The sequence below is a fragment of the Entelurus aequoreus genome, linkage group LG27 (genome assembly GCF_033978785.1).
Source record: "Entelurus aequoreus isolate RoL-2023_Sb linkage group LG27, RoL_Eaeq_v1.1, whole genome shotgun sequence".
NCBI lineage: Eukaryota > Metazoa > Chordata > Actinopteri > Syngnathiformes > Syngnathidae > Entelurus > Entelurus aequoreus.
The window spans coordinates 13,885,763-13,901,399 of record NC_084757.1 but is presented as its reverse complement, the minus strand read 5'-3'; the positions used below and the strand labels follow the sequence as shown (position 1 = coordinate 13,901,399).

The window sequence follows — 15,637 nt, the reverse complement described above, 5'->3', positions numbered from 1 at the left end:
CTACGTCACGCTACTTCCGGTAGGTGCAAGCCTTTTTTTTATCAGATACCAAAAGTTGCAATCTTTATCGTCGTTGTTCTATACTAAATCCTTTCAGCAAAAATATGGCAATATCGCGAAATGATCAAGTATGACACATAGAATAGATCTGCTATCCCCGTTTAAATAAAAAAAATTCATTTCAGTAGGCCTTTAAAATCCTTTCACTTCCTCAAAAATCGACAGTGCGCCTTATAACCTGGTGCGCCTAATGTACGGAATAATTCCGGTTGTGCTTACCGACCTCGAAGCAATTTGAAAAAAAAAAAAGGTATATTTTTTTTAACTTGGGACTTCCCGCGGGCCGGATTTTGGACACTGGCGGGCCGTATCTGGACCACTGATCTAATATGTTAGACGTATTACTCTTGATTGTTACAGTAGAAGTGTGGTGCATTCAGTGACACTCTGGAAACACAGACTCTAAAGCTCTTGATGGACCATTATTCTATTTGGCTCTATAGTGGGTTATTTTGGAGCTGTACCCAATTAAAATACATACTGGCAGGCCGTAGTTTGGGACCCCTGGATTAGACAAATACCGTATTTTTCTAACTATAAGGCACCCTTAAATGTTGGCTCTCGCAGTCAGGGGGCATAAGTACTTCGACATCTGCTCCGAGGAGCGCGTGGGCGATACACTCTATACATTGCTAATGTGGTAAATGACTATTCTAGCTGCAAATGTCTGGTTTTTGGTACAATATCTACATCGGTGTATAGAGGCCCATTTCCAGCAACTATCACTCCAGTGTTCTAACGGTACAATGTGTTTGCTCATTGGCTCAGAAGGCTAATTGATGATTAGAAAACCCTTGTGCAATCATGTTCACACATCTGAAAACAGTTTAGCTCGTTACAGAAGCTACAAAACTGACCTTCCTTTGAGCAGATTGAGTTTCTGGAGCATCACATTTGTGGGGTCAATTAAACGCTCAAAATGGCCAGAAAAAGAGAACTTTCATCTGAAACTCCACAGTCTATTCTTGTTCTTAGAAATGAAGGCTCAAACACAAAATTGTTTGGGTGACCCCAAACTTTTGAACGGTAGTGTATATATGTATATACATATATTATGTATACACATATATATATATATATGTATACACATGTATATACATATATTATGTATACACATATACATATATATGTATACACATGTATACACATATATATATATATATATATATATATATATATATATATATATATATATATATATATATATATGTATGTGTATATATATATGTATATATACATATATTATGTATACACATATATATATATATATGTATACACATGTATATACATATATTATGTATACACATGTATATACATATATTATGTATACACATATACATATATATGTATACACATGTATACACATATATATATATATATATATATATATAAATATATATATATATATATATATATATATGTGTATGTGTATATATATATGTATATATATATACATATGTATACACACATATATATGTATGTGTGTAAATATATATATATATATATATATATATATATATATATATATATATATATATATATATATATATATATATATATATATATATATACATATGTATTCACACATATATATATATATACTCCTCGTGCACTAATTGACTGAAAGAGCGCGCACTTGCCACGCGATGACGTCACGTTATTGATGGGAAAATGCATTTTTAGACAATATGATTTGCCTGTGCGGCTAGGAGACCCCGAGAATAGCAAACGGTAGAAAATTGATTAGAAAGGACAGATTAAAAAAAATTATAACATTTTTTTTTTTTTTTTTTTTTTTAACTTGGGACTTCCCGCGGGCCGGATTTTGGACACTAGCGGGCCGTAGTTTGGGGACCACTGATCTAATTTGTTAAACATATTACTCTCGACTGTTACGGTAGAAGTGTGGTGCATTCAGTGACACTCTGGAAACACAGACTCTTAAGCTCTTGTTGGACCATTATTCTATTTGGCTCTGAAGTGGGTTATTTTGAAGCTGTAGGCGCCCTTAAAATCCTTTCACTTCCTCAAAAATCGACAGTGCACCTTATAACCCGGTGCGCCTAATGTACGGAATAATTCTGGTTGTGCTTACCGACCTCGAAGCAATTTTAAGAAATTAAAATTATGTTGTTTTTTTTTACTTGGGACTTCTCGCGGGCCGTATTTTGGACACTGGCGGGCCGTATCCGGACCACTGATCTAATGTGTTAGACATATTACTCTTGATTGTTACAGAAGAAGTGTGGTGCATTCAGTGACACTCTGGAAACACAGACTCTTAAGCTCTTGTTGGACCATTATTCTATTTGTTAAGTTAAAGTTAAAGTACCAATGACTGTCACACACTTATAGTGCTTATAGTGGGTTATTTTGGAGCTGTACCCAATTAAAAAAAAAAAAAAAAAAAAGCTCGAGACTGTCACCAACATGTTTAATCGTATAAATGGAGACATATTTTTGGTGAAATCTTTTGCGTAAAACAGGGCGTATGAAAATTGAGGTTTATGGCTTTATTTTCTCTGATCAAAATTTAACAGATTGCTGCAAAAATACAAACAGACCTATCTCGTTTACACGGAAAGATCCAGTCCGGCTGTATGTATTAGTACAAACTTTGCGGTTAAAAATGTACAAAGTAATACTGTATTACTTTGTACATTTTTAACCGCAAAGTCTAAAAATGGGAAACTTAAAGACAAAGCAGCACTCTGGTAACATATTTTTTTAGTCTTGATGGAAGAATGGCATTAATAGACACAAAGTTCCCCAGCTTTTTGTTTCCGACCCTTTTATTTTCCTCACCGCTCCAGCATGTAGTCTCTAATTATGTAGCAACATTCCCTCACTCGCTCTCATCTGCCTCCCTCCTCTCTGTGCTGTGTGTGTGTGTGTGTGTGTGTGTGTGTGTGTGTGTGTGTGTGTGTGTGTGTGTGTGTGTGTGTGTGTGTGTGTGTGTGTGTGTGTGTGTGTGTGTGTGTGTGTGTGTGTGTGTGTGTGTGACCCCTCCCTCCTTTATATTCGGCGCTAGTGCACATTTTGATCAATCACGTGCGGCTTCAACAGGCAAAAAAAAGACTGATTTAAAAAAAACAAAAAAACCTCCCCCGTTCACTTCAAAGAGCCAGCTCTAAAACCCGTGAACTGTGGTATTTGCAGCAAAGCGCATCAAGTCATACGTCAAATTAAAGGTCTTCACAGGGGCTTTCCGGAGCTGTAACTATTTGAGCAATACGGTGTAATATGATGTAATAATGATTCAACTTTCTTTTTTTTTTAACTTGTAAAGGTCACCAATCTCCTTGTGAAAACTGATACAACTTAAAGGCCTACTGAAAGCCACTACTACCGACCACGCAGTCTGATAGTTATATATCAATGATAAAATCTTAACATTGCAACACATGCCAATACGGCCGGGTTAACTTATAAAGTGCAATTTCCCGCTAAACTTCTACTTGAAAACGTCTTTGGATGATGACGTATGCGCGTGACGTAGCCAGTGAAACAGAAGTATCGGTAGCCCATTGAAAACAATACAAAATAGCTCTGTTTTCATCTCATAATTCCACAGTATTCTGGACATCTGTGTTGGTGAATCTTTTGCAATTTGTTTAATGAACAATGGAGACTGCAAAGAAGAAAGTTGTAGGTGGGATCGGTGTATTAGCGGCGGACTACAGCAACACAACCAGAAAGACTTTGACTCGGATAGCAGACGCGCTAGCCACCGACCGCACGGGTGATCGTGGCGAAGTCCTTCGTCCTTCCCTCGATCGCTGGAACGCAGGTGAGCACGGGTGTTGATGAGCAGATGAGGGCTGGCTGGCGTAGGTGGAGCGCTAATGTTTTTATCATAGCTCTGTGAGGTCCCGTTATACTAAGTTAGCTTCAATGGCGTCGTTAGCAACAGCATTTTTAAGCTTCGCCAGGCTGGAAAGCATTAACCGTGTATTTACATGTCCCTGGTTTAATAGTATTGTTGATCTTCTGTCTAACCTTCCAGTCAGGGGTTTATTAGGGTCCGCCCTGTAACCAGTACAAAGGACTCCCCCAGGGAGTCCTTTGTACTGGTTACAAAGGAACCTATTGAATTTGTAAGGTTTATTAGGGTCCGCACAGGACCTTTTCAAAAGGAATCCCACAGGGAGTCCTTTTGCAATGGGACGAAAGGACCCTATTGAATTTTTATTAGGGTTCGCATGTACCTGTATAAAGGACTCCCACAGGGAGTCCTTTATACAGGTACAAAGGAACCTATTGAAATTGTAAGGTTTATTATTATTCCGCAGCTTTGCGCACTACTTTGCCCCCCTTAACATGCTTCAAAACTCACCAAATTTTATACACACATAGAAAAACTGTGACAGCACACTTTAGTAAAAAAACCAAACCCCAAAAATCAAAATTGCGCTCTAGCGCCCCCTAGGAAAAAAACAAAAAGAAACTGCATGTAACTCCCACTAGGAAGGTTGTAGAGACATGAAACGAAAACCTGTATGTAGGTCTCACTTAGACCTACAATTCATAATTTCATATCCTCGGGCAAAAACCAACAGGAAGTTGGCAATTTCCCCTTCAACACAAAAAATGACTAAAAACACTCATTTTTGCCTCTTTGAGCTGTAATTTGACCCCCTTAAAATACTTCAAAACTCACCAAAATTTTTACACACATTGGGTCTGGTAGAAATTGCGATCTAAAAAGAAACCGAACCCCAAAACTCAAAATTGCGCTTTTGCGCAATTTTTGAATAAAACAGAGACAAAACTGCTCCTCAGAGGAAAACACAGACAAAACTGCTTGTAACTTCCGGTAGGAACGTTTTAGAGACATGAAACAAAAACCTCTACGTAGGTCTCACTTAGACCTACATTTCATAGATTGACATCCTTCAGCAAAAATCAACAGGAAGTTTGATATCCCCACTTCAAAACAATTTTTTTTTAAAAAGCGGTCACCAGACATCAAACATTATCTCCTCTGAGCGCGTTTGTTGTTTTGGCTTCAAACTGCTACAGGAGAGTGATTGAACCCTTCTGATTAAAAGTTGGCGAAAGCGTTTTAATAAGTGCTACGGTTTTGATTTTACGAGCCTTCAAAGAAAAGAACCACTGTGCCGCAGCACCTAGGAAAAAAACACAGACACAACTTCCTCTAACTCCCAGTACGAATATCGTAGAGACACGAAACAAAAACCTCTATGTAGGTCTCACTCAGGACTACCACTGGACAAAAGTATTGGGACACCTAGGACTAGCACCTGCCAAAATGCGGACCCGACCAACGCTGCTTGCAGCTTTAATTTATTTTGTTTTTATATGCAGTTAAGCACGATGCTATCACGTTAGCTCCATAGCTAAAGTGTTTCGTCGATATATTGTCGTGGAGATAAAAGTCACTGTGAATGTCCATTTCGCGTTCTCGACTCTCATTTTCAAGAGGATATAGTATCCGAGGTGGTTTGAAATACAAATCCGTGATCCACAATAGAAAAAGGAGAGAGTGTGGAATCCAATGAGCCAGCTTGTACCTAAGTTACGGTCAGAGCGAAAAAAGATATGTCTTGCACTGCATTCTAGTCCTTAACTCTAACGTTCCTCATCCACGAATCTTTCATCCTCGCTCAAATTAATGGGGTAATTGTCGCTTTCTCTGTCCGAATCGCTCTAGCAGAATTGAAAACAATAGGAAAATATGAGGAGGCTATCAACTGACAACGTCACGCTACTTCCGGTAGGAGCAAGGCTTTTTTTTATCAGATACCAAAAGTTGCGATTATTATTATTATCGTCGTCGTTCTCTACTAAATCCTTTCAGCAAAAATATGGCAATATCGCGAAATGATCAAGTATGACACATAGAATGGATCTGCTATCCCCGTTTAAATAAAAACAATTCATTTCAGTAGGCCTTTAAAAGCCCTTGATAAACCTATTCCACATCACCCATATTTCATATAACATTTGACCTAGTCACGTCCGTTGTGTCCTTGGGCAAGACACTTCACCCTTGCTCCTGATGGCTGCTGGTTAGCGCCTTGCATGGCAGCTCCCGCCATCAGTGTGTGAATGGGTGTGTGAATGGGTGAATGTGGAAATAGTGTCAAAGCGCTTTGAGTACCTTGAAGGTAGAAAAGTGCTATACAAGTATAACCCATTTATCATTTATCATTTACCTGATCTACACTATATTGCCAAAAGTATTTGGCCGCCCATCCAAATGATGAGAATCAGGTGTCCTAATCACAGGTGTATAAAACCAAGCACTTAAGCATGGAGACTGTGCAGCAAATCCAGTCGTGAAATTCCGTCGCTCCTAAATATTCCAAAGTCAACTGTCGGCTTTATTATAAGAAAATGGAAGATTTTGGGAACAACAGCAACTCAGCCACCAAGTGGTAGGCCACGTAAACTGACAGAGAGGGGTCAGCGGATGCTGAAGCGCACAGTGCAAAGACTTTCTGCACAGTCATTTGCTACAGCGCTCCAAACTTCATGTGACCTTCCAATTAGCCCACGTACAGTACGCAGAGAGCTTCACGGAATGGGTTTCCATGGCCGAGCAGCCGCATCTAAGCCATACATCACCAAGTCCAGTGCAAAGCGTGGGATGCAGTGGTGTAAAGCACGTCACCACTGGACTCTAGAGCCTTCTCTGGAGTGATGAGTCCCGCTTTTCCATCTGGCAATCTGATGGACGTTGCCAGGAGAACGCTACATTTTGGACTGCATTGTGTCAAGTGTGAAATTTGGTTGAGGAGGAATTATGGTGTGGGGTTGTTTTTTAAGGAGTTGGGCCCCTTAGTTCCAGTGAAAGGAACTTTGAATGCTCCAGGATACCAAAACATTTTGGACAATTCCCTGCTCCCAACCTTGTGGGAACACTTTGGAGCGGGCCCCTTCCTATTCCAACATGACTGTGCACAAAGCAAGGTCTATAAAGACATGGATGACAAGAGTCTGGTGTGGATGAACTTGACTGGCCTGCACAGAGTCCTGACCTGAACCCCGATAGAACACCTTTGGGATGAATGAGAACGGAGACTGAGAGCCAGGCCTTCAGTGTGTGACCTCACCAATGCGTTTTTGGAAGAATGGTGGGAAAAATTCCTATAAACACACTCCGCAACCTTGTGGACAGCCTTCCCAGAAGAGTTGAAGCTGTAATAGCTGCAAAAGGTGGACCGACATTATATTGAACCCTACGGGTTAGGAATGGGATGGCATTTCAAGGTCATATGTGAGTCAAGGCAGGGGGCCAAATACTTTTGGCAATATAGTGTATTTACTCACTTACATCTATTAATTGTCCTAAACCAGGGGTCGGCAACCCGCGGCTCTAGAGCCGCATGTGGCTCTTTAGCGCCGCCCTAGTGGCTCTCTGAAGCTTTTTCAAAAATGTATGAAAAATGGAAAAAGATGAGGGGGAAAAAAATAAATAATTTGTTTTAATATGGTTTCTGTATGAGGACAAACATGACACAAACCTCCCTAATTGTTATAAAGCACACTGTTTATATTAAACATGCTTCACTGATTCGAGTATTTGGCAAGCGCCGTTTTGTCCTACTAATTTTGGCGGTCCTTGAACTCACCTTAGTTTGTTTCCATGTATAACTTTCTCCGACTTTCTAGGACGTGTTTTATGCCACTTCTTTTTCTGTCTCATTTTGTCCACCAAACTTTTAACGTTGTGCGTGAATGCACAAAGGTGAGTTTTGTTGATGTTATTGACTTGTGTGGAGTGCTAATCAGACATATATATGGTCACTGCATGACTGCAAGCTAATCGATGCTAACATGCTATTTAGGCTAGCTATATGTACATATTGCATCATTATGCCTCATTTGTAGCTATATTTGAGCTCATTTCGTTTCCTTTAAGTCATCTCAATTCCATGTATATCTCATGACACTATCTGTATGTAATATGGCTTTTAATTTGTTGCGGCTCCGGACAGATTTGTTTTTGTATTTTTGCTCCAATATGGCTCTTTCAACATTTTGGGTTGCCGACCCCTGTCCTAAACCGATAACAATGCCCAGTCTTAAACGTATGGACACACTCTTCTTCACTAGTTGCCCATTCACCTTCATTCGGTACAGTTCCAGATGAAATCCTTTGCAGCTGGAAAATGTGCTGTGTAAATTTATTTGACCATTTTTACGTTTTTTTCCCCCTCTCTCCCGCCTTTCCAGATCCGTTCCAAAGATAACTGCATCTTCACCCTAAAGTGCTTCGATGACAGCGTCCATTACTTCAAAGTATCACCTAAAATGGAGCCCGAGGCGACAAGAAAAGTAGGTTGATTCAGATGTAATCTCCATGCTGGCAGATCAATTTGTCGGCGTGACCTCAGTGCAGGAATATGCTTCTGGACTATTTTGTCAATACTGAGTGATGGCTGTGGGGAAAAAAAACAAGATAAACAAACACTTCACATTTGGAATGTTTTTTTTTGTTTTTTTTTTCATTTTGTACTGGCACTTCTCAAAGTGAAACGTCGATGGTAAAGTGTTTCTACCTTGTTATTACCAGTTAAATGTCAAATTATTTCTCTGGCTGTCAAATTGATTGTTACTCTAATCACTCCACACACAGAAGCGGTCTATAACTGCAGTTTAACAAGGCCGCTTTTAGAGTTGGCATAAGCCCTCACAACACAAAAAAGGGTTTAGCATAAAAACAACAGCATCTCTAGCGAGAATGCAAAAGAAGAAATGTTTACAATATCACATTTTTTTTAAGCCAAAATTATGCATACCAATTCCTCTTACATTCCCAAAATATGCAAAAATTGTCCTCCTGAATGGTTGTTTGTCTATATGTGCCCAGCGATTGGCTGGCATCCAGTCAAGAGTGTACCCGCCTCCTGCACCAAGTCAGCTGGGATAGGCTCCAGCTTACCCGTGACCCCAATAAGGATACGCGGTATAGAAAATGCATAGATGGATAGTTGACTGTCTATTGTGTAGCTGGAAACTACACAATAAAGTGCAGGGGAAAAGACCGTAGGAACTAGGGACTGTTTTCATAAAAATGTGTTCATACTGTACCTCTTAAAGTAAATGGAATTAATCTGTTCCAGGGTTAAAACTGTGAATATACGTTATCAACTGTACTTTGTAGACAATTTGAATAATATGAATGGTATATGAGTGTATTAGACTATGAATGGTATATGGGTGTATTAGACTATGAATGGTATATGAGCGTTTTAGACTATGAACGGTATATGAGTGTATTAGACCAGTGTTTTTCAACCACTGTGCCGCGGCACACTAGTGTGTCGTGAGATACAGTCTGGTGTGCCGTGGGAGATTATGTAATTTTACCTAATTGGGTTAAAATATTTTTTGCAAACCAGTAATTATAGTCTGCAAATGATGTGTTGTTGTTGAGTGTCGGTGCTGTCTAGAGCTCGGCAGAGTAACAGGTGGCAGCCGGTAGCTAATTGCTTTGTAGATGTCGCAAACAGCGGGAGGCAGTGTGCAGGTATAAAGGTGTCTAATGCTTAAACCAAAAATAAACAAAAGGTGAGTGCCCCTAAAAAAAGGCATTGAAGCTTAGGGTAGGCTATGCAGAACAAAACTAAAACTGAACTGGGTACAAAGTAAAGAAAAACAGAATGCTGGACAACAGCAAAGACTTACTGTGGAGCAAAGACAAAGTACATCCGAGCATGACATGACAATCAACAATGTCCCCACAAAGAAGGATAAAAACAACTTAAATAGTCTTGATTGCTAAAACAAAGTAGGTGCGGGGAATATCGCTCCAAGGAAGACATGAAATTGCTACAGGAAAATACCACAAAAAGAGAAAAAGCCACCAAAATAGGAGCGCAAGACAAGAACTAAAACACTACACACAGGAAAACAGCAAAAAAAGTCCAAATAAGTCAGGGCGTGATGTGACAGGTGGTGACAGTACACCTACTTTGACAGTACACCTACTTTGAGACAAGAGCTATATTGATGCATGCTTGGTTATGCTTTAAAGCCATACCCAACAATTGCAACAACAACTTTTTACTGTCAACTGAGTTTCGTTTTTAATGATTTCTGCTGGTGATGTGCCTCCGCATTTTTTTAACGCAAAAAATGTGCCTCGGCTCAAAAAAGGTTGAAAAACACTATTAGACTATGAGTGGTATATGAGTGTATTACATTCTGAATGGTATAGGAGTGTATTAGATTCTGAATGGTATACGAGTGTATTAGACTCTGAACGGTATATGAGCGTATTAGACTATGAACGGTAAATGAGTGTATTAGACTATGAACGGTATATGAGTGTATTAGAGTATGAATGGTGTATGAGTGTATTACATTCTGAATGGTATAGGAGTGTATTAGATTCTGAATGGTATATGAGTGTATTAGACTATGAAAGGTACATGAGTGTATTAGACTATGAATGGTGTATGAGTGTATTACATTCTGAATGGTATAGGAGTGTATTAGATTCTGAATGGTATATGAGTGTATTAGACAATGAATGGTATATGAGTGTATTAGACTATGTATGGTATATGGGTGTATTAGACTATGGATTGTATATGAGTGTATTAGATTCTGAATGGTATATGAGTGTATTAGACTATGAATGGTATATGGGTGTATTAGACTATGAGTGGTATATGAGTGTATTACATTCTGAATGGTATAGGAGTGTATTAGATTCTGAATGGTATACGAGTGTATTAGATTCTGAACGGTATATGAGCGTATTAGACTATGAACGGTAAATGAGTGTATTAGACTATGAACGGTATATGAGTGTATTGGACTATGAAAGGTACATGAGTGTATTAGACTATGAATGGTGCATGAGTGTATTACATTCTGAATGGTATAGGAGTGTATTAGATTCTGAATGGTATATGAGTGTATTAGACAATGAATGGTATATGAGTGTATTAGACTATGAATGGTATATGGGTGTATTAGACTATGGATTGTATATGAGTGTATTAGATTCTGAATGGTATATGGGTGTATTAGACTATGAGTGGTATATGAGTGTATTACATTCTGAATGGTATAGGAGTGTATTAGATTCTGAATGGTATACGAGTGTATTAGACTCTGAACGGTATATGAGCGTATAAGACTATTAACGGTATATGAGCGTATTAGACTATGAACGGTAAATGAGTGTATTAGACTATGAACGGTATATGAGTGTATTAGACTATGAAAGGTACATGAGTGTATTAGACTATGAATGGTGTATGAGTATATTACATTCTGAATGGTATAGGAGTGTATTAGATTCTGAATGGTATATGAGTGTATTAGACAATGAATGGTATATGAGTGTATTAGACTATGAATGGTATATGGGTGTATTAGACTATGGATTGTATATGAGTGTATTAGATTCTGAATGGTATATGAGTGTATTAGACTATGAATGGTATATGGTTGTATTAGACTATGAGTGGTATATGAGTGTATTACATTCTGAATGGTATAGGAGTGTATTAGATTCTGAATGGTATATGAGCGTATTAGACTATGAACGGTAAATGAGTGTATTAGACTATGAACGGTATATGAGTGTATTAGACTATGAAAGGTACATGAGTGTATTAGACTATGAATGGTGTATGAGTGTATTACATTCCGAATGGTATAGGAGTGTATTAGATTCTGAATGGTATATGAGTGTATTAGACAATGAATGGTATATGAGTGTATTAGACTATGAAAGGTACATGAGTGTATTAGACTATGAATGGTGTATGAGTGTATTACATTCTGAATGGTATATGAGTGTATTAGATTCTGAATGGTATATGAGTGTATTAGACAATGAATGGTATATGAGTGTATTAGACTATGAATGGTATATGGGTGTATTAGACTATGGATTGTATATGAGTGTATTAGATTCTGAATGGTATATGGGTGTATTAGACTATGAGTGGTATATGAGTGTATTACATTCTGAATGGTATAGGAGTGTATTAGATTCTGAATGGTATACGAGTGTATTAGACTTTGAACGGTATATGAGCGTATAAGACTATTAACGGTATATGAGCGTATTAGACTATGAACGGTAAATGAGTGTATTAGACTATGAACGGTATATGAGTGTATTAGACTATGAAAGGTACATGAGTGTATTAGACTATGAATGGTGTATGAGTGTATTACATTCTGAATGGTATAGGAGTGTATTAGATTCTGAATGGTATATGAGTGTATTAGACAATGAATGGTATATGAGTGTATTAGACTATGAATGGTATATGGGTGTATTAGACTATGGATTGTATATGAGTGTATTAGATTCTGAATGGTATATGAGTGTATTAGACTATGAATGGTATATGGGTGTATTAGACTATGAGTGGTATATGAGTGTATTACATTCTGAATGGTATATGAGTGTATTAGACTCTGAACGGTATATGAGCGTATTAGACTATGAACGGTAAATGAGTGTATTAGACTATGAACGGTATATGAGTGTATTAGACTATGAAAGGTACATGAGTGTATTAGACTATGAATGGTGTATGAGTGTATTACATTCTGAATGGTATAGGAGTGTATTAGACAATGAATGGTATATGAGTGTATTAGACTATGAATGGTATATGGGTGTATTAGACTATGGATTGTATAATAATAATAATAATAATAATACCTGGGATTTATATAGCGCTTTTCTAAATACCCACAGTCGCTTTACACGTGTGTGGGGGGGATTAAAACAACTTTATTAGGAAAAGAAACTAAGAAAAGAAAAAAGAAAAAAATAATAAAGAAACACCAAGGGCAGGGTCAGTTTGGAAAGGCTAATGTGAAGAGGTGAGTTTTTAGGGTGGTTTTGAAGGTAGGGGGGGAGGGGGCATCTCTGATGTGCCTGGGGAGAGCGTTCCAGAGAGAGGGGGCAGCCACGGAGAAGGCCCTGTCGCCCCAGGTTCGGCGCCTGGTCTTGGGGACCTCCAGGAGGCCAGCATCATTAGACCTGAGGGAACGGGACGGGACGTGTGGCTGGAGGAGGTCAGAGAGGTAGGGTGGAGCCAGGTGCCTTGTAGGTGGTGAGGAGTATTTTAAAGGGGATTCTGTATTTGACAGGCAGCCAGTGGAGGTCATGAAGGACAGGTGTGATGTGCTCTCTGGAGCGGGTTCCGGTGAGCAGGTGAGCAGGCGGGCAGCGGAGTTCTGGACATATTGCAGTTTATTGAGGGTTTTGGAAGTGATGCCATAGAGGATGCTGTTGCAGTAGTCTAGCCGGGATGAGATGAAGGCGTGGATGAGGGTTTCGGCAGCAGAGGGTGTGAGGGAGGGCCGGAGACGGGCAATGTTTCTGAGGTGGAAGAATGCAGTTTTGGTGATGTGGTTTACGTGGGGGAGGAATGAGAGGGTAGGGTCGAAGATTACACCCAGATTGCGGATGTGGGTGGAGGTAGTGACAAGGGAGCCGTCGATGTTTAATGAAAAGTCCTGAGTGGAGTGAGTGAGGGAGTCGGGGCCAATGATAATTATTTCAGATTTGTTGCAGTTGAGTTTTAGAAAGTTTTTTTGCATCCAGGTTTTTATGTCTGTGAGGCAGGTGGTGAGGGTGGAGTGGGTGGAGTGTATTAGATTATGAATGGTATATGAGTGTATTAGACTATGAATGGTATATGGGTGTATTAGACTATGAGTGGTATATGAGTGTATTACATTCTGAATGGTATAGGAGTGTATTAGACTATGAATGGTATATGGGTGTATTAGACTATGAGTGGTATATGAGTGTATTACATTCTGAATGGTATAGGAGTGTATTAGATTCTGAATGGTATATGAGTGTATTAGACTCTGAACGATATATAAGCGTATAAGACTATTAACGGTATATGAGCGTATTAGACTATGAACGGTAAATGAGTGTATTAGACTTTGAATGGTATATGGGTGTATTAGACTATGAATGGTATATGAGTGTATTAGACTATGAATGGTATATGAGTGTATTAGACTATGAATGGTACATGAGTGTATTAGACTATGAATGGTACATGAGTGTATTAGACTATGAATGGTACATGAGTGTATTAGACTATGAATGGTATATGAGTGTATTAGACTATGAATGGTACATGAGTGTATTAGACTATGAATGGTGTATGAGTGTATTAGACTATGAATGGTATATGAGTGTATTAGACTATGAATGGTATATGAGTGTATTAGACTATGAATGGTACATGAGTGTATTAGACTATGAATGGTACATGAGTGTATTAGACTATGAATGGTATATGAGTGTATTAGACTATGAATGGTACATGAGTGTATTAGACTATGAATGGTACATGAGTGTATTAGACTATGAATGGTACATGAGTGTATTAGACTATGAATGGTACATGAGTGTATTAGACTATGAATGGTACATGAGTGTATTAGACTATGAATGGTACATGAGTGTATTAGACTATGAATGGTGTATGAGTGTATTAGACTATGAATGGTACATGAGTGTATTAGACTATGAATGGTGTATGAGTGTATTAGACTATGAATGGTATATGAGTGTATTAGACTATGAATGGTATATGAGTGTATTAGACTATGAATGGTACATGAGTGTATTAGACTATGAATGGTACATGAGTGTATTAGACTATGAATGGTACATGAGTGTATTAGACTATGAATGGTACATGAGTGTATTAGACTATGAATGGTGTATGAGTGTATTAGACTATGAATGGTATATGAGTGTATTAGACTATGAATGGTATATGAGTGTATTAGACTATGAATGGTACATGAGTGTATTAGACTATGAATGGTACATGAGTGTATTAGACTATGAATGGTACATGAGTGTATTAGACTATGAATGGTGTATGAGTGTATTAGACTATGAATGGTATATGAGTGTATTAGACTATGAATGGTATATGAGTGTATTAGACTATGAATGGTACATGAGTGTATTAGACTATGAATGGTATATGAGTGTATTAGACTATGAATGGTACATGAGTGTATTAGACTATGAATGGTACATGAGTGTATTAGACTATAAATGGTACGTGAGTGTATTAGACTATGAATGGTACATGAGTGTATTAGACTATGAATGGTATATGAGTGTATTAGACTATGAATGGTACATGAGTGTATTAGACTATGAATGGTACATGAGTGTATTAGACTATGAATGGTGTATGAGTGTATTAGACTATGAATGGTATATGAGTGTATTAGACTATGAATGGTACATGAGTGTATTAGACTATGAATGGTACATGAGTGTATTAGACTATGAATGGTACATGAGTGTATTAGACTATGAATGGTGTATGAGTGCATTACATTCTGAATGGTATAGAGGCTTTGCAGCTGACGTCATCAGCCACGTGACATTAGCTTGGCGGCCATCTTGCCGGTCACCAGTTCACTGCCGGTAAACGACTCACACACGCTTTCTTGTTTGATCTGCTGCTATTTGAGCTTGGAAATGCCGGGAACCTGCTGTGCTGTTGAATGTAGCAATAGACGAGGCGATAAACCAAATCTTAGCTTCGGATCGCGGCGATTTGTCGTTAACGAT

General features: G+C 38.5%; 1 protein-coding gene across 7 annotated transcripts in view; it reads left to right on the top strand.

Moving 5' to 3' along the window:
* osbpl1a (oxysterol binding protein-like 1A) overlaps window positions 1-15,637 on the top strand; it is a 176,556-nt gene that overhangs the window by 67,139 nt on the left and 93,780 nt on the right. For all 7 annotated transcript variants that reach the window (XM_062038758.1, XM_062038756.1, XM_062038757.1 and 4 more), the window contains exon 12: window positions 8,263-8,364. In XM_062038758.1, coding sequence (XP_061894742.1) covers window positions 8,263-8,364 — 102 coding nt within the window. The remainder of the gene's footprint in view (window positions 1-8,262; window positions 8,365-15,637) is intronic.